The following is a 19,898-nucleotide window of genomic DNA, read 5'->3' on the forward strand; positions in this document are numbered from 1 at the left end:
TAGATTATTGACTAGGGATATATATATATCCCCAGTATTATTCCCCAGCTGATCAAAATTTCTCAACTAACTAACACTTAATTTTGTTGTGAATTAGTTTTGGCTGTTTTCAAAAATGAAGTTGGCTACCAAAATGCAAATTTGTGTGAATGCCATAGGTGTGTTTGGAGTTTCCTGTTTGACAAAAAGATCCAGCTCCCTCTTCATGGCTACCGTATGTTCCATTGAAGAAATCAGTGGACTAAGTGAAAACAATTAGCAAGCCTATTGTGGTTATAAAAACAATGGAAAGTAAGAGCACTAGCTTCAGGATCAGGAGACATGAGTTTTCTTTCACACTATGTCATCATCTCCTTTTTTAACCTTCAACAACCTGCTCTATTTCTACAAGTATTTTATTTAGGAACATTGGAAGCTGTTTCCACAATCTGTGATTCTACCCAAGCCAACGTGTTTACTCCCAACAATATTGTTATATTAGCTTCTACTTCAATTTGAAGTAAACGTGCAAGACTAATGAGACTACATTCCACCTCTCATTCCTGCTAAACAACTTAGGGGATGTCCTTATGGGAGAAAAAGCTCTGGGAGTGGACTAATGCAATGTGAGTCTGCTCTTGAGTGCTTTGTTATTTGGAGAAGACGGTCCTCTACCTACTGAAATGCCCGAAGCTGTCCATAAGGACAAGTTGACAGATACGTGGTTTTTGTGAAATTAGTCCCTGAAAATGTCAATGGTCAAGCCACACCTCAACCAGCTTCTGATTGACTGCAATATGATCCACAATTTCTCTTTCTTTCCTTCTGCTGAGGCTTCCTTTTGAGAATTTATGTTGCTGTCTCTCCAGGAACTCCTCTTTGAAAAATTATGTTCATGGAAAACTTTCGCAGATTTAGACATGACTCTGCTCTCTTCCATTCCAGGCTTCTCTAGGCCTTAGGGAGCTAGATTAGACAGGTGTAAGGGTTCTACCTTTGTTCTCTGCTAGAGCTGTAGCTCTTAAATAGAAGCTGGATGACCATTTAATGAACTATTGTGAATGGATTCAAATCCTTCCTGAGGTTGGAAAAGATGACTTTGTCATCACATTCTAATTCTCTGATTTGACTCTGGCTTTCATTTCAGTATAAACACAAGTCCAAGAAGTTTTAAATGTGACACTTCAGCTAAATCCATATTACTTATAATTCTTTATTTCAAATCCTCATTCAGACTTTATTTTCTACCTGCCCTTGCAAATATTATTTCAGCACTATAACGTTGAGACATCCATTCAAACTAAATTTGGTCATGTGGTTTCACTTTTCTTCAACTCTTTTCCTTCGTGATGTGTTGCACAGTGACCACATTCTCTGGAGCATATCCAGAGTTAAGAACAATTTATTTTTCTTATTAATGCAAGCCTGTTTGAATATGATTAGTGTATTTCCATACATGAATATTTATGAGTAGAATTAAATTTATTTACAAAATAATTTCAAATACTGATTAATTATAATTGGCTTTAGCAGTTGGTAGAAACATATATGTGTCATGTGATTTAGTTGTAAAACAATACTTTAAAGATGAAAATCCTGGCAAATGATGTTCTTATTCTCTGTCTTATACTAATTTGTTCTAAATTGTGAATATCATTGCCTATTTTTCTCTTCCATTGAGATTTTTACAATTACAATTAAATGACTGAAATCTATGAATTTTATAATCTCTAAGAATAATTGAAGAACAGAATTATTTTCATTGTTATCATGTTAATTTAAGGCCAGAATTGGCACAATAAACACTACTTTAAAGAAACACTATAAACTTTACCTGATGTGAAGTGCCAATATTTTAATAGGCTTCATAATTATCACTTAATTTATATTTGAAAACAATATTTAAAATTATGATGCCTGAGTGGTAGATCAGTTAAAAAACAAATTATTATAACGTTTAAAAATCAGGTAGCTACCCTCCTAAGTGCTTAATTTGCATAATACTAAATATTCAGACTCTATAATAAGTCCATATATTAGTAAATACCTAAATTAATTAGGGGTCAACTTTTTTGCTTGCTTTTTTTTTGTCATATTGTTTTTGTGTTTATGTAAACTCAAGGATGCATTCAAAATTAAAGGTGAGTGCTATAAAAGTTCTCTGCTGTTCACTTATATGAAATAATTGGGTTGTTAGCAAGATCTGCTAATAGTGGTAAAATACCCCAAGGTCCAATTAGCTACAGCTAAGAAACTTTATAGAATTTGCCTGCAAACAGGGTGTGTGGTAGCACTTTTAAAGCTTATCCAATGATATCATTTATAAATTAACAAAGAAACATGGAAGCTGAGTTGTAGTTGGTGTTTTTAATCTTACAACCTCTCTCGGTGAACTAACAGCTGCCTGGGGCCCTGGACATGGAGTTTTGTCAGACAAGTTTATAGGTAAGATTTTGTTTCAGGAAGTTGAGTAATTACAGACTCTCAGTTTTAAATGGATCTTACACATCATGAAATCACCCTTCATCCTCACCCCTCTCATAGTTAAATCCATTTTTCAGCAAACTAAACATCAGGAAATATATATTCAAGTACAATACTACAAATTTCGAGGTAAAAATATTTTGGAATATTTTTTCTTATTGATAAAAATTTTAAATAGAATAATAATAAAATTAGGTATAATTAAGTTAATAGGAATAGTACTACAATTCACATTTGCATCCAAAATTTTTTTCTCATATAAGAATACAAACAAGACTTTTCCTATGATATTGGACAATTTTTAAAACCTGTTAAAAACTGTGCCTTAATTAAAGAGAAGCACTATGTTTTAATTATCCATTTCTCCAGTGTTGAACAGTCGATGTTGTTTCTAAATTTTCACCAGCTCTTTATGATGGTGTTGACATATATGTAAATAGTAATTTTTCTCCTTTAAAAATTGTTCCTTTAGGGTTTATTCCTAGACAGTATATTGTAGAGCCAAAGAAAAATTAAAAAGTGATTTATATTTCTTCATAGTTACTTCTGAAACACTTTCTTAATTGTGTCTAACACTTACTTTTTGTACAATATACTCTTTTCCTATCTGTTAGGCAAGCAAGCCCACCTCAGAATAAGGGAATGCAATGGAGTTTCTTCACTTTGTTTCCACATATGCATTATTTTCAATTTGGATAATTAAAAAATAAAGCTCTTTACTCATATATCTTTCAAAGAAAAGATGTATTTTTGTAGACTACATTGTATTATATTTATGTCTCCTCTTTCCCTTTTCTTAGGAAATTATCATTCACAAATTTCTTATTCTCTTGATAACGCATTAACCTGTAAGCAGAAGTGATGGAGGATGGATGCTATGGGAAGATGGGAAAAGAAGTCATGGGAATGCATATAGCTGAACTTTAAAGGAGTGGGACTATCATTAATGTGATGGATGGAGGCCTTGCTGCTGTTTGGTAATGAAATTTCAAGCATTCAGGGCATTTAATAGACACACTCTTCAGGGATTTTTATGAACACATTCATATACATATTAAGTGTCCAATAATTATTTATTGAATGACTGACCATTAGCAGGTATTTATAGTAGGTAATCAATTTTATGTATGTTTTTGTTAGTCTGTGTATATATGTATAGCACATTATCTATCTCTCTATCTGATCTAAAAGACAAAATCTCTGCTCTTCCCATTTAATTATTATTTTTAAAACTTTGAAAATAAGTATTTACTTTGCTTCATAGATCTCTCAGTAATGAACACTTATGCACATTTTTTCCTTTTCTTTTCCTTTTTTTTTTTTTTTTAAATTTGTGTGGCTGCACTCACAGCATATAGAAGTTCCTGGGCCAGGGACTGAATCTGAGACACAACTGTGACCTACACCACAATGGCAGTAAAGTTTGATCATTTAACTTACTGCCCTGAGCTGGGGTATGAACCCACACCTCCTGAGTGATCTGAGCTGCTGCAGTTAGATCTTAACCTAGTTTGACACAGCAGGAACTACAGGAATTTTTTTTTTAACAAGTCTACAGAAGCTGTATATTTATTGAATATGTCTATTTCAAATTGCATGTGGGAAATAACTTTGAAGAATAAAAAATATCAATTAAAAACACACTAATTATCTAGAGTAAAATGTACTTAGTTTTTCCAAGTGGCAATTAAATATTTTCATAAAGTGTAATAGAAACTATTAAAGGGTGGGTGGCTTCCTTTCAGTGTCCATTTATGTTTCTCATAATGTAGAGAGTAATGGTAATAGATCAGGAGAACAAGAGCACTTGAATTCCCCCCCAGGTTTATAGTCTTGGAAAGCAGTCTTATACTTACCCGTGGAGAATGGCAATCCACTAAGCACTTACTCATCACCTAATAGGTTTTAGGCACTGCAAAATCATGCCCATCACTATTGTATGTGAGGAAACACACTGGAATAATTATTTGTTCTGGTAGGTACCACAGAGAGTGAGTCACTGATGACTTATATATACTTCTAGTAATACTCTGCTTATGATAGATATTTATTGATGGTGTATTTCTTTGCACATTTAGAGCTGAGGGTTCAAATATCAATTTTCAGGGCAGAGGGAATAATTCTTAAGTCTGTGGGGCAACTCTTGGTTTATTAGATACATTTGAAGATTACAATGTGAAAGCTCACAGACACAGGAAATTTTCAGAAGCATGGGACACGGAGACTACTTAGCAAAGTCCCTTGGACTTGCAAGCAGGGGGAGAAACCTGATCTTATGTAGATAACATAGCACTTTATCAGTAAGTTACACATCTAAATTTACCCTATAGGAATTTCTCCAGTGACAGGTACCATGTGTCTGAAGAGATAGAAAAAATCATAGAGGAATTAAGAAAGAATTGGAACAATTACTGGAACAAGACTGCCAAGGACATGCTCCTCAGAGTAACAAGTTCTAAGAAACCGAGACTACAATCCATTCCTGATTAAGAGGTGTCCTTCTTTTTTTCTTTGTAGATAATTCAGAACCCAGGAAGGTGTTCCTTCCTAAATGGATCTCCACATGCCTCCCAACAATGTGACTGAGTTTGTTCTCTTGGGATTCACACAGAATCCACACTTGCAGAAAATGCTCTTCATGGTCTTTTTGTTCATTTTTCTATTTACACTGTTGGCCAATCTGTCCATTGTCATTACCATCTCCCTCAGCCCCACACTTTCGGCCCCCATGTACTTCTTTCTCACTTACTTGGCCTTCATTGATGCCTCCTTCTCCTCTGTCACCACCCCCAAAATGATTTTTGACCTGCTGTATCAGAGGACAACCATCTCCTGGGGTGGCTGCCTGACTCAGCTCTTTTTGGAACACTTCCTGGGGGGATCAGAGACCATTGTGCTCATTGCCATGGCTTATGACCGCTATGTGGCCATCTGCAAGCCTCTGCACTACACAACCATCATGCGCCATGGGCTCTGCCAGCTCCTGGTGATGGTGGCCTGGATTGGGGGGATCCTGCACTCCACTGTCCAGATTTTTTTCACACGTGAGTTGACCTTCTGTGGTTCCAATGTCATTGACCACTTCATGTGTGACTTCTTCTCACTGCTGGAAATTGCCTGCAGTGATACCTACTGGCGTGGAATAGTGATATCAGCTAACACTGGGGGCATGTGCTTGCTTATTTTTTTCATGCTACTCATCTCCTACATTGTCATTCTGAGCTCTCTGAAATCCCATAGTTCTGAAGGAAGATACAAAGCCCTCTCTACATGTGGCTCCCACTTTACAGTAGTGGTGCTCTTTTTGTCCCTTGTATATTTACACACGTACGTCCTGTGGCCACCTATCCCGTGGACAAGTTGGTGAGTTTGTTCTATGCCACCTTCACTCCCATGTTAAATCCTATCATTTATACAGTGAGAAACACAGAGGTGAAAATTGCCATGAAGACTTTGTTGAAGAGGAGAGTAAGTGAAACTGTTCATGGTTCTTAGAAACTGATAATTTATATATAGGGAGAATTATTCTTGGGTAATTGTAAAAAAAAACCCTAAGTTTTATAGATCATTGACAGAAAAAAGAGGCAAAACTAGTGTTTGAGTTTTTGTAGAATATTAAATAGTGGCTAGGGATTTATTAGGCATTTTGATAACTTCTAATAAACTTTGTAATTTCATTGTTCATGTTCATAACTTCAGAATAGAAAATGTAAAAGCAACTATAAAGTCCTAGTTTGATCATTGTAGAGCATGTTTTTCTTCTGAGTTTTACTGTCACTTTACTAAATACTGCATTTGTTTTACTTGCATGAAATTGTCTTCTCCTAAGGATCTTGGTCTCAGAAATTCTATTTTTGCTTAACATGTGGGAAAGTAAATAGGGATAAAAATTCTTAAATAGATTCATAAGGAAGATGCAGTGCATGAAGGAATCAGTTGAATTTTTTTGTACTACAAATTTACCAAAAGAAGAGAGAGAGCCATATAAGGAGCATACAATATTTCACAATTTAAGTCTTTACCTGCCACAAAATACATCAGAAATTTTGAAATTATTCTAAATCTACTCTCTTTTCTGAAATGTTCTTATACCTCACCATCTTGAATATAAAATAAATGTTTTCATTTTCCAAACTATGACCTGAGGAGTCATTTGAAAAAGGATATGCACCTTTTATCAAATTTGAAAGAACAGGAATATGATTCGATTCCAAAGCTCTTGCTCTGTATGTCTGATAAATATATTTACATTAAACTGACACTTTATTTACTATCAGGCATATTCACTTTGTTGATTTACCCAAGTTTAAATTTGTAGTTCCACTATTAACATGCACATTTTACAGAAATGCAAATTAAAGCCTAGGATTTTACTAATTTGCTTGTCTCACATCACACACGCTTACTCCATAAAGTGTGCTTATTATAAGAAATCCTGCTTCCTTTCAAAAGTTTCAGCTACAAACTTCCAACCCACATCTTTCACACTCAACCTTACTTTCTTTTAATGAATAACAGTTATCTGTGTTAGGTTTATAGATAAGAACACTTTCTGCAGTCTTAACAATTCATTTGGAACTTTAAGGAGATATTGTCTATATGCTGTAGACTTGCCTCATGAGTAGCAATATACTTTGGCACTGTATTTTCTTCTCCTTGAATGTTCAAGTTTTACACCACTTCATTTTACAAATGACCAGCACTGGTATGGAATTAAAAATACATATATATAATACCCTATATTTACTATGTATATATTTATAAAATCAAAAATCTCTTTGTATTTCTTTCCCATTAATGAAAATATACACTAATATAGGACTTCCTAATATGGGAGTGGCTAAGTTGAACCTTTAGAAAAGGGGGGATACCTGCAAAGCTCTTTCATGCATATGGAGATTACCAGGTGATTCTACATTATTACATCATTCTTTGTTAATCCAAGTCTCTCTGACTACAACACTCCAATCATGCTACATCTCATAAAATCACTTCCTCCAAGTCAATGGTCAACCTGAGCTATTTCTTCCATAATTTGACCATACACTAACTCCAGAGAATGGTGCTGGGGAGAATGTGCTTACTAGGTTGTGCATGGCTACCTCCAAGGAGGCAAGAATATACAATGGAGAAAAGAGTGTCTCTAACAAGTGGTGCAATTTGTCAAAAAGTTCCTTGTATGAAGATTTTGAAGATCTTCATTTTATGAAAGGATTAATGTAAAATAAAGATGGCCCATAAGAACACAACTTAAAGAGGCATGTTAAACATTTGGTTATAAGTTAATTGGCAAAAAACTTGGATATTTCTGTGATATACAACATTTAAAGATAATAACAAGGATGATGATTGATTCCATTACATCAAGATATTCCAATTTTAGGAACCCCTTATTCATTTTGGAATATCTATAATAAGCACCTTTATCTATACACTGTAAACTACAGTCCATCTTCAGTCACTTGGCAATGTTTCTCAAATAATTTAACAAGCCTAATTAGCTTGATGTTCTTCTCTGAGAGGAGTTGGGGCTCCTTTGAAGTATCCCAGAAAGAGCTGGAGGCTAAAAGAATTTTAGTTAAATTTTGATATTTGATAAGTTTGTTAAAAATATCAAAAATTTTTGAAAACACAAAAAACTCATATGTCACTCTGAAAAAATACTTACTCATTGAACCCAAAACACAAGATTTCAAAAAAAAAAAATACAGATTATTTAAGGGCACAGAAAGCCACACAATGTCTTATTAATGGCAGGCAGCACTTGAAGAAAACTTTCTTCTCCTAATAGGGAATGAAAATTAGAGTCTAGACTTATACCATTTTTCTTTTTTAATTTTTTTAAAACTTTTATGGCTGCACCAATGGCATGTGGAAGTTCCCAGGCCAGGGGCTGAATCCAAGCTGCAGCTGCAACCTATGCTTCAGCTGTGAAAACTTAACCCACTAAATGAGGTGAGGGATTGAACCCACATCATCACAGAGACAACATCAGGTCCTTAAACAGCTGAGCCACAATAGGAAGTCCAATGAGATGTATATTAATAGCGATTCAACATAAGGCCAGATACCATAAATCTGGCCATAAATCTTTGCAAAGGAAGTGACTGACAAGGAATTAATCTCCAAAATATACAAATATCTCATACAGCTTTACATTAAAAAAAAAAAACCCAAACATCCCAATCAAAGAAATGGTCAGAAGATCTCAATAGACATTTCTCCAAAGACAGACAAATGGCCAAAATACACATAAAACATGCTCAACATCACAAATTGCTAGAGAAAGGCCTATCAAAACTGCAGTGAGATATCGCATCGCATCAGTCATAATGACCATCATCAGAAAGTCTACAAATAATAAATGGGAAGTGTTGTGGCTTGGGAGAAAAGAGAAACCTCCTTCACTGATTGTGAGCATGTAAGTTGGTATCACCACTACAGAGAGAAGTGTGGAACCTTAAAAACTAAATATAAAACTGCTATACAATCTAGCAATCCCATGCCTACCCAGAGAAAAGCATAATTGGAAATGCTATATGCATCCCACTGTTCACTGTAGCACTACTTACAGTAGCCCAAACACAGCAGCCACCAAAATGCCCATCAGCAGAGGACTGGATAGAGACGGTGTGGTATATATATACAATGGAATGTTACTTGGACATAAAAAAATAATAATAATGCCATTTGCTACAACACGGATGGACCTAGAGATTCTCATACTAGTGAAGTAACTTAGAGAAAGGCAAATATCATGAGATCGATTTTATGTGCTAATAATGATACGAAAGAATTTATTCAAAAAACAGAAACAGACTCAAAGATTTCAAAACCAAACTTATAGTTACTAAATGGAAAATGTGGGGAGGCATGGATTGGGTGTTTGGTATTGGCATGTACACACTGCTATATAGGGAATTGATTGGTTACGAGGACTACAATATAGAATGGGGAAATCTATTCAATATTATGTGATGGCCTAGATGGAGAAGGAACCTGAAAGATAGTAAATGTATATGTATATGTATATGCATGGTTGATTCACTTTGTTTTACACCTGAAACTAACACAACATTGTAAATCACCTACCATCCAATAAAAATTTAAAAAAATATAAGAGGGTTGGCCCAGGATTTAGTGCCTTAGCTTCTTATTTCCTCTTGGTATATATATATATGGCATTCTTGGTATATATATTTTCTTTCGGTAAATTTGAATATTATTGCCTATTTTTTTCTATTCCATTTGGATATTATACAATTACAATTAGATGATTGAAACAAATTCAACTCACCATCTCTAACTATAACTGAAGAATAGAATTATGTTCATCATTATCATGGTAATCTAATTCCAGAATTGTCATGGGAAAGAACTCCTTTGAAGAGGGGCTGTAAATTTTACCTTGTGTTAAATGCTGTATTATAATAGGATTCATAATTATCACCTAATGTTCATCTGAAAATAACATTTAAAAATTATGATTTGCATAAATTCTAGTAACTTAAAATTAATATGATACAATTAAAAATAAGATTTTTACATCCCTAAATGTTTAATTTGCACAATACTAAATATTGAGAGTCCATAATAAGCTCATATGTTATCAAAACTTAAATTCATAAATATTTAACTGAGAATCAACTTTTTTTTTTTTTTTGGTCTTGTCATAGTACTTTGTCTTCATGTAGACTCAGGGAGAGGTTCAAAATTAATGATGATGCAATAAAAGTTCAGCTCTGCTATTCAGTTAACTTACATGACATAATTAATTAGGTTGTGGCCAAGGTCTGCTAATGGTGCTGAAATACCCCTGAGGTCCAATTAGCCACAGCTAAGAAACTTCATAGAATTCACTTGAAAACAGAATATGTTGCAGTACTTTTAAGGTTTACCATAGGTACTTTTATAAATCAACAAAGACACTGATAGCTTAGCTAGTTGAGGTTTTTAAATCTTACCATTCTACTTTTTCCTTGGTAAACTAACAGCTGCTTGAGGCCCTGAGCCTGGAGTTATGGTGGAGAAGTTAAACGGTAAGATTTTTTTTTTTTTTCCAGGAAATCATTTGATCATAGAATTTCAGATCTTACAAATCATCATTTCCTTTCATCTATGCCAATCTGCATACAAAATGCCATGAAAGATAGACTCAAGTACAATACCACCAATTTAGAAGTAAAAATAGTTTGGGCTCTTTTTTTTCTTATTGATAAATATTTAAAATATGTAAAATAATAACAAATATAGTTAGAATTAAATTAGAATAATTATACAATTCTAATTTTCATCAAACATTTTCTTCAATTTATAAGTTAAGAATACTCCTATGATACTGCCTAATTTTTAAAAACATCTTGTGAAAGCTGTACATCAGAGATGCACTCTTTTAATTATCCGTTTTTCTGATGTTGAACATTCAATGCCATTTCTAAATATTTCCCAGCTCACTAATTGTGTTGAACATGTAAGTAAATAATGGTTTTTCTCCTTTAAAAATATAAATATATCTAGTCACTTATTATGGAACATAATGTAGGATAATGTGAGAAAAACAATGTGTATAAGTTTATGTGTGAGTGTGTGTGTTTGTGTGTGTGTTTGTGTGTAACTGGGTCATTTACTGTACAGTAGAAAATTGACAGAACACTGTAAACCAATCTATAACGTAAAAATAAAAATCGTTAAATTGCAAAAATTTCCCTTAGGGTTTATTCCTAGAAAGAGTATTGTGGTGCCAAAGGGGAGAAAAAACTAATTTCTATTTTTTCATAGTTATTTTTAAAGCACTTTTGTTAATTATGTCTAACACTTAATTTATGTACACACGATACTTCTCTGATCTGTTAGGGGAGCCCAACTTAGAATAAGGGAATGCAGTGGAGCTGCTGCACTTTGTCTCCACATATGTATAGAATTTGCATTATGGATAATTAAAAAATAAAGTTCTTTAGTCATTTACCTTTGAAAGAAAAGACGTGTTTGTTTGTTTTTGTAGAATCCATTTTATTATATTCATTTATTCTCTTCTCTTTCCTTAGGAAATTTATGTTCCCAAATTTCTCATTCTATTAGGAATTCAGTATCCTGTAACCAGGAATGATGGAAGATGGTCAGTGTGGGAAGATGGGAGAAGGCATGAGAATGCATTTAATAGAACCATAAAGGAGTAAGAAGAAAAAATATATCATGAGTGGGTTCTCGCTGCTGTTTGTTAATGAATTTCAGGCATTAAGGGCATTTAACAGGCAGACTCTTCAGGACTTTGTGTGAACACATTCATGTACATAGGAAGTATCCAGTAAATATTTGTTGAATCTGTGAACTTTGGTAGGTATTTATAAAAAGTAATAAATTTTATATCTGTTTGTATTGGTCTGTGTATATATGTATAGTGCATTATCTTTCTGTCTTACCGAGCAGACTATTTCTTTTCTTCTCCACATTTAATTTTGATTTTTAGAACTTATTTTTTAAAACTATAAAACGTTTTTAAAATAAAACTTATTTAAACTGTAAATAAATTTAAACTTATATTTAAACCCTTATGTTTTGAAAAACAGAGAGTTTCTTTTGCTTGATATATCTTGTAATAAATACTAATGCAAGAATATTTATTTTTATCCAATCAACAGAAGCTGTACTTGTACTGAATATGACTATTTTAAATTGCACGTAGAACATAATTTTAAAGAATAAAAATGTCAATTAACAAGCCCACTAATTGTCTAAAGTAAAATGAACCATTAACATAGTTTTTCCCAGTGGTAATTTAAAATTATACCACATAAAATGTGGCAGAAACTATTAAACTGGAGGGCAGCTTCCTTTCAGTGTCCATTTGTGTTTCTCACATCGTAGAGAGAAATGATAAACAGAGCAGGAGAGCAAGAACACTAGAACTCCCCCCAGGTTTCTGATCTGGGGAAGCAGTCTTATTCTTACCCATGGAGAATGGCAACTCGCTAAGCATCTACTCATCACCTAATAGGTTTCAGACACTGCAGACACCATACCTGGCACTACTGCATGTGAGGAAGCACATTCAAATAACTTATGTGTTCTGATGTGTACCAGGGAGAGTGTGTCACCAATTATATATATTTCTGGTTACACTCTGCTTGTGATAGATATTTACTGATGGTGTATTTCTCTGTACACTTACAGCTGAGAGTTCAAATGTGAATTATCCGTGAAGAGGGAATAATTCTTAAATCTGTGGGCCAACTCTCCATTTATAAGATACATCTGAGAATTGCAATGTGTAAGTTCTCAGCCACAGAGGAGGGCTCAGTAGCATGAAACACTGAACTGACTTACAAAGTCACTTGAAGTTGGAAGCAGGAGGAGAAACCTGATCTTGTTTAAATAGCATACTGTTTATGCATCTAAGGTTGCACCATAGATATTTAACAGGTGACAGGTGCTAGGTCTGAAGAGATGTAAATTGTGGAGAAAGTAAGGAAGAATTGAAACAAGAACTGGGGCAGGTCTGCCAAGAACATGCTCTTCACTGAAAATGACAACTCTAGTTTTAAGAAAGTGAGACCATAATACTTTCCTGATTAAGACCTGTTATTTCTTATTTTTGTAGATATTTCAGGACCCAGGAAGGTGTTCCTTCGTAAGTGGATCTCCACATGTCTCCCAACAATGTGACTGAATTTGTTCTCTTGGGACTCACACAGAATCCACACTTGCGGAAAATACTCTTCGTGGTCTTTTTGTCCATTTTCCTGTTTACCTTGCTGGCCAGTCTGTCCATTGTCATTACCATCTCCCTCAGCCCCACACTTTCGGCCCCCATGTACTTCTTTCTCACTCACTTGTCCTTCATAGATGCCTCCTTATCCTCTGTTGCCACCCCCAAAATTACCATTGACCTGCTGTATCAGAGGACAACCATCTCCTGGGGTGGCTGCCTGACTCAACTCTCTTTAGAACATTTCCTTGCAGCATCAGAGATCATTGTGCTCATTGCCATGGCTTATGACCGCTATGTGGCCATCTGCAAGCCTCTGCACTACACGACCATCATGCGCCATGGGCTCTGCCAGCTCCTGGTGGTGGTGGCCTGGGTTGGGGGGATAATCCATGCTACTGTACAGATTCTCTTCATCCTTGACTTGCCCTTCTGTGGTCCCAATGCCATTGACCACTTCATGTGTGACTTCTTCTCACTGTTTGAACTTGCCTGCACTGACACCTACTGGCGTGGAATAGTGATATCAGCTAACACTGGGGGCATGTGCTTGCTCATTTTTTTCATGCTCCTCATCTCCTACATAGTCATTCTGAGCTCCCTGAAATCCCATGGCTCTGAAGGAAGACGCAAAGCCCTCTCTACCTGTCTATCCCACTTTACAGTAGTGGTACTCTTTTTTGTCCCTTGTATATTCACCTATGTACGTCCTGTGGCCACCTATCCTGTGGACAAGTTGGTGAGTTTGTTCTATGGAACCCTCACTCCCATGTTAAATCCTATCATTTATACAGTGAGAAACACAGAGGTGAAGAATGCCATGAAGGTTTTACTGAAGAGGAGAGTAACTTGGGTTGTACATGATGCCTAGAAATTAATAATTTATGTACATAGGGAGGTTGATATCTGTTGTAAATTGTGAAAGAAAACTAAGAATTCTTGCAGATTATTGACAGAAGAAAGGCAAGAACTAATATTTGTTGATTATTTAATAGTGGCTAGGCATTTATTAGTCATCTTGATAACCTTTAATATTCTTAGCAAGGCTTCAATACTCATGTTCATAACTTCAGAATAGACAATGGAAAAACAACTATATAACCCTAGTTTTATGAATATGGAGTATGTTTTACCCCGGATTCTTACACTGTTTTACTAAATTGTGCTACTTGGATGAAATTGGCTTCTCCACCTTGGTCTCAGAGCTTCTTCCATTTTTCTTAAACCTGTATTAAAGCAGATAAGGGATAGAAATTCTTAGGAGATGCATAGAAAAGGGACAGTTGCAAGAAGGAATTACAGCAGAGTTTTTTCTTTTTGCTATTGTTTTTGTTTTGTAATATGAATTTACCGAAAGCAAGGAGAGAGTCCCTTATAAAGGGGGAAAAGATAAATTCACAATCTATTTCTTTACTTGGCACAGAGAAAATTTGAAATTACTCTGAATTTGCTCTATTTTCTTAAAATCCTATGGCCAACAGCTTTGAATATAAAGAAATGTTTTCATTTTCCATAACATGACTTGAGTCCTTTGAAACAAAGTTAAGTATCTTTTATCAAATTTGAATGAATAGTCATATGATTAGGTTCCAAAGCTATGGTTCTGTAATTCTGATGCATACATTTACCATAAATTAATGCTTTATTGCTCTTTAGTATATTCACTTCAATGATTTACCCATGTAAGAACTGGTGTTTCCATTATTAGCATCCCCACTTTACAGAAAAGCAAATTAAATCCAAAAGAGTTTCACTAAGTTACTTGCCTCTTACGTCATGCGTGCTTCCTCCATAAAGTGTGCTAGGAAATATTACACTGGAAGGCAGTTTCTTTTCAAAGTTTCAGCTACAACTTCCAACCCAAGTCTTTAAAACTCAAACCTACTTTCTTTCTAATGAAATATGATTATCTGTGGTATAAGTCTGCAGACGACAACATTATCTGCAATCTTAATAATTAATGCACTGAGCTTCGAGGAGATATCATCCATATATTGTAGGATTGTCTCACATGTAGCAGTATATTTCATCACTATATTTTGCTGTCTTTGAAAGTTCAAGTTATGCCACTTCACTTTTTAAAAAGATCAACACTAGCATGGTAACCTTTTTTTTGGTAAAGGTAAAAAATCCCCTTCAGATTTCATTCTCATAAGTGAAAATATGCACTAACATAGAACTTCAAAAAATCAAAATGGCTAAGGTGAACCTTCCAGAAAGTAGGACATACTAGCAATGTGCCTCTAAATATGTGGAGATTACCAGGTGATTCTACATTATTACATCATTCTTTGTTAATCCAAATCTCTCTGACTACAACACTCCAATCATGCTACATCTCATAAAATCACTTCCTCCAAGTCAATGGTCAACCTGAGCTATTTCTTCCATAATTTGACCATACACTAACTCCAGAGAATGGTGCTGGGGAGAATGTGCTTACTAGGTTGTGCATGGCTACCTCCAAGGTGGCAAGAATATACAATGGAGAAAAGAGTGTCTCTAACAAGTGGTGCAATTTGTCAAAAAGTTCCTTGTATGAAGATTTTGAAGATCTTCATTTTATGAAAGGATTAATGTAAAATAAAGATGGCCCATAAGAACACAACTTAAAGAGGCATGTTAAACATTTGGTTATAAATTAATTGGCAAAAAACTTGGATATTTCTGTGATATACAACATTTAAAGATAATAACAAGGATGATGATTGATTCCATTACATCAAGATATTCCAATTTTAGGAACCCCTTATTCATTTTGGAATATCTATAATAAGCACCTTTATCTATACACTGTAAACTACAGTCCATCTTCAGTCACTTGGCAATGTTTCTCAAATAATTTAACAAGCCTAATTAGCTTGATGTTCTTCTCTGAGAGGAATTGGGGCTCCTTTGAAGTATCCCAGAAAGAGCTGGAGGCTAAAAGAATTTTAGTTAAATTTTGATATTTGATAAGTTTGTTAAAAATATCAAAAAAATTTGAAAACACAAAAAAATCATATGTCACTCTGAAAAAATACTTACTCATTGAACCCAAAACACAAGATTTCAAAAAAAAAAATACAGATTATTTAAGGGCACAGAAAACCACACAATGTCTTATTAATGGCAGGCAGCACTTGAAGAAAACTTTCTTCTCCTAATAGGGAATGAAAATTAGAGTCGATATACCATTTTTCTTTTTTAATTTTTTTAAAACTTTTATGGCTGCACCAATGGCATGTGGAAGTTCCCAGGCCAGGGGCTGAATCCAAGCTGCAGCTGCAACCTATGCTTCAGCTGTGAAAACTTAACCCACTAAATGAGGTGAGGGATTGAACCCACATCATCACAGAGACAACATCAGGTCCTTAAACAGCTGAGCCACAATAGGAAGTCCAATGAGATGTATATTAATAGCGATTCAACATAAGGCCAGATACCATAAATCTGGCCATAAATCTTTGCAAAGGAAGTGACTGACAAGGAATTAATCTCCAAAATATACAAATATCTCATACAGCTTTACATTAAAAAAAAAAAAAACCCAAACATCCCAATCAAAGAAATGGTCAGAAGATCTCAATAGACATTTCTCCAAAGACAGACAAATGGCCAAAATACACATAAAACAAGCTCAACATCACAAATTGCTAGAGAAAGGCCTATCAAAACTGCAGTGAGATATCGCATCGCATCAGTCATAATGACCATCATCAGAAAGTCTACAAATAATAAATGGGAAGTGTTGTGGCTTGGGAGAAAAGAGAAACCTCCTTCACTGATTGTGAGCATGTAAGTTGGTATCACCACTACAGAGAGAAGTGTGGAACCTTAAAAAACTAAATATAAAACTGCTATACAATCTAGCAATCCCATGCCTACCCAGAGAAAAGCATAATTGGAAATGATATATGCATCCCACTGTTCACTGTAGCACTACTTACAGTAGCCCAAACACAGCAGCCACCAAAATGCCCATCAGCAGAGGACTGGATAGAGACGGTGTGGTATATATATACAATGGAATGTTACTTGGACATAAAAAAATAATAATAATGCCATTTGCTACAACACGGATGGACCTAGAGATTCTCATACTAGTGAAGTAACTTAGAGAAAGGCAAATATCATGAGATCGATTTTATGTGCTAATAATGATACGAAAGAATTTATTCAAAAAACAGAAACAGACTCAAAGATTTCAAAACCAAACTTATAGTTACTAAATGGAAAATGTGGGGAGGCATGGATTGGGTGTTTGGTATTGGCATGTACACACTGCTATATAGGGAATTGATTGGTTACGAGGACTACAATATAGAATGGGGAAATCTATTCAATATTATGTGATGGCCTAGATGGAGAAGGAACCTGAAAGATAGTAAATGTATATGTATATGTATATGCATGGTTGATTCACTTTGTTTTACACCTGAAACTAACACAACATTGTAAATCACCTACCATCCAATAAAAATTTAAAAAAATATAAGAGGGTTGGCCCAGGATTTAGTGCCTTAGCTTCTTATTTCCTCTTGGTATATATATATGGCATTCTTGGTATATATATTTTCTTTCGGTAAATTTGAATATTATTGCCTATTTTTTTCTATTCCATTTGGATATTATACAATTACAATTAGATGATTGAAACAAATTCAACTCACCATCTCTAACTATAACTGAAGAATAGAATTATGTTCATCATTATCATGGTAATCTAATTCCAGAATTGTCATGGGAAAGAACTCCTTTGAAGAGGGGCTGTAAATTTACCTTGTGTTAAATGCTGTATTATAATAGGATTCATAATTATCACCTAATGTTCATCTGAAAATAACATTTAAAAATTATGATTTGCATAAATTCTAGTAACTTAAAATTAATATGATACAATTAAAAATAAGATTTTTACATCCCTAAATGTTTAATTTGCACAATACTAAATATTGAGAGTCCATAATAAGCTCATATGTTATCAAAACTTAAATTCATAAATATTTAACTGAGAATCAACTTTTTTTTTTTTTTTTGGTCTTGTCATAGTACTTTGTCTTCATGTAGACTCAGGGAGAGGTTCAAAATTAATGATGATGCAATAAAAGTTCAGCTCTGCTATTCAGTTAACTTACATGACATAATTAATTAGGTTGTGGCCAAGGTCTGCTAATGGTGCTGAAATACCCCTGAGGTCCAATTAGCCACAGCTAAGAAACTTCATAGAATTCACTTGAAAACAGAATATGTTGCAGTACTTTTAAGGTTTACCATAGGTACTTTTATAAATCAACAAAGACACTGATAGCTTAGCTAGTTGAGGTTTTTAAATCTTACCATTCTACTTTTTCCTTGGTAAACTAACAGCTGCTTGAGGCCCTGAGCCTGGAGTTATGGTGGAGAAGTTAACGGTAAGATTTTTTTTTTTTTTTCCAGGAAATCATTTGATCATAGAATTTCAGATCTTACAAATCATCATTTCCTTTCATCTATGCCAATCTGCATACAAAATGCCATGAAAGATAGACTCAAGTACAATACCACCAATTTAGAAGTAAAAATAGTTTGGGCTCTTTTTTTTCTTATTGATAAATATTTAAAATATGTAAAATAATAACAAATATAGTTAGAATTAAATTAGAATAATTATACAATTCTAATTTTCATCAAACATTTTCTTCAATTTATAAGTTAAGAATACTCCTATGATACTGCCTAATTTTTAAAAACATCTTGTGAAAGCTGTACATCAGAGATGCACTCTTTTAATTATCCGTTTTTCTGATGTTGAACATTCAATGCCATTTCTAAATATTTCCCAGCTCACTAATTGTGTTGAACATGTAAGTAAATAATGGTTTTTCTCCTTTAAAAATATAAATATATCTAGTCACTTATTATGGAACATAATGTAGGATAATGTGAGAAAAACAATGTGTATAAGTTTATGTGTGAGTGTGTGTGTTTGTGTGTGTGTTTGTGTGTAACTGGGTCATTTACTGTACAGTAGAAAATTGACAGAACACTGTAAACCAATCTATAACGTAAAAATAAAAATCGTTAAATTGCAAAAATTTCCCTTAGGGTTTATTCCTAGAAAGAGTATTGTGGTGCCAAAGGGGAGAAAAAACTAATTTCTATTTTTTCATAGTTATTTTTAAAGCACTTTTGTTAATTATGTCTAACACTTAATTTATGTACACACGATACTTCTCTGATCTGTTAGGGGAGCCCAACTTAGAATAAGGGAATGCAGTGGAGCTGCTGCACTTTGTCTCCACATATGTATAGAATTTGCATTATGGATAATTAAAAAATAAAGTTCTTTAGTCATTTACCTTTGAAAGAAAAGACGTGTTTGTTTGTTTTTGTAGAATCCATTTTATTATATTCATTTATTCTCTTCTCTTTCCTTAGGAAATTTATGTTCCCAAATTTCTCATTCTATTAGGAATTCAGTATCCTGTAACCAGGAATGATGGAAGATGGTCAGTGTGGGAAGATGGGAGAAGGCATGAGAATGCATTTAATAGAACCATAAAGGAGTAAGAAGAAAAAATATATCATGAGTGGGTTCTCGCTGCTGTTTGTTAATGAATTTCAGGCATTAAGGGCATTTAACAGGCAGACTCTTCAGGACTTTGTGTGAACACATTCATGTACATAGGAAGTATCCAGTAAATATTTGTTGAATCTGTGAACTTTGGTAGGTATTTATAAAAAGTAATAAATTTTATATCTGTTTGTA

The 19,898-nt window shown here is 34.2% G+C and overlaps 2 protein-coding genes across 2 annotated transcripts; both read left to right on the top strand.

Moving 5' to 3' along the window:
• Positions 1 to 5,014: 5,014 nt before the first annotated feature.
• LOC125124470 (olfactory receptor 140-like) lies at positions 5,015 to 5,958 on the top strand. The gene is given in 2 exon segments (XM_047774581.1): positions 5,015 to 5,762; positions 5,765 to 5,958. Coding segments are annotated over 2 exon segments (942 nt in total).
• A 7,142-nt stretch (positions 5,959 to 13,100) lies between these two features.
• LOC125124471 (olfactory receptor 140-like) lies at positions 13,101 to 14,039 on the top strand. The gene has a single exon (XM_047774583.1). The coding sequence runs from the start codon at positions 13,107 to 13,109 to the stop codon at positions 14,037 to 14,039; it is 933 nt and encodes a 310-aa protein (XP_047630539.1). The 5' UTR covers positions 13,101 to 13,106.
• Positions 14,040 to 19,898: the final 5,859 nt, after the last annotated feature.

Source organism: Phacochoerus africanus, chromosome 4 (genome assembly GCF_016906955.1).
Source record: "Phacochoerus africanus isolate WHEZ1 chromosome 4, ROS_Pafr_v1, whole genome shotgun sequence".
NCBI classification, from domain to species: Eukaryota; Metazoa; Chordata; class Mammalia; order Artiodactyla; family Suidae; genus Phacochoerus; species Phacochoerus africanus.

Bases quoted from the DNA above. Each gene is read 5' to 3' on its own strand.
- LOC125124471 (XM_047774583.1), top strand. From the start codon at position 13,107: ATGTCTCCCAACAATGTGACTGAATTTGTTCTCTTGGGACTCACACAG.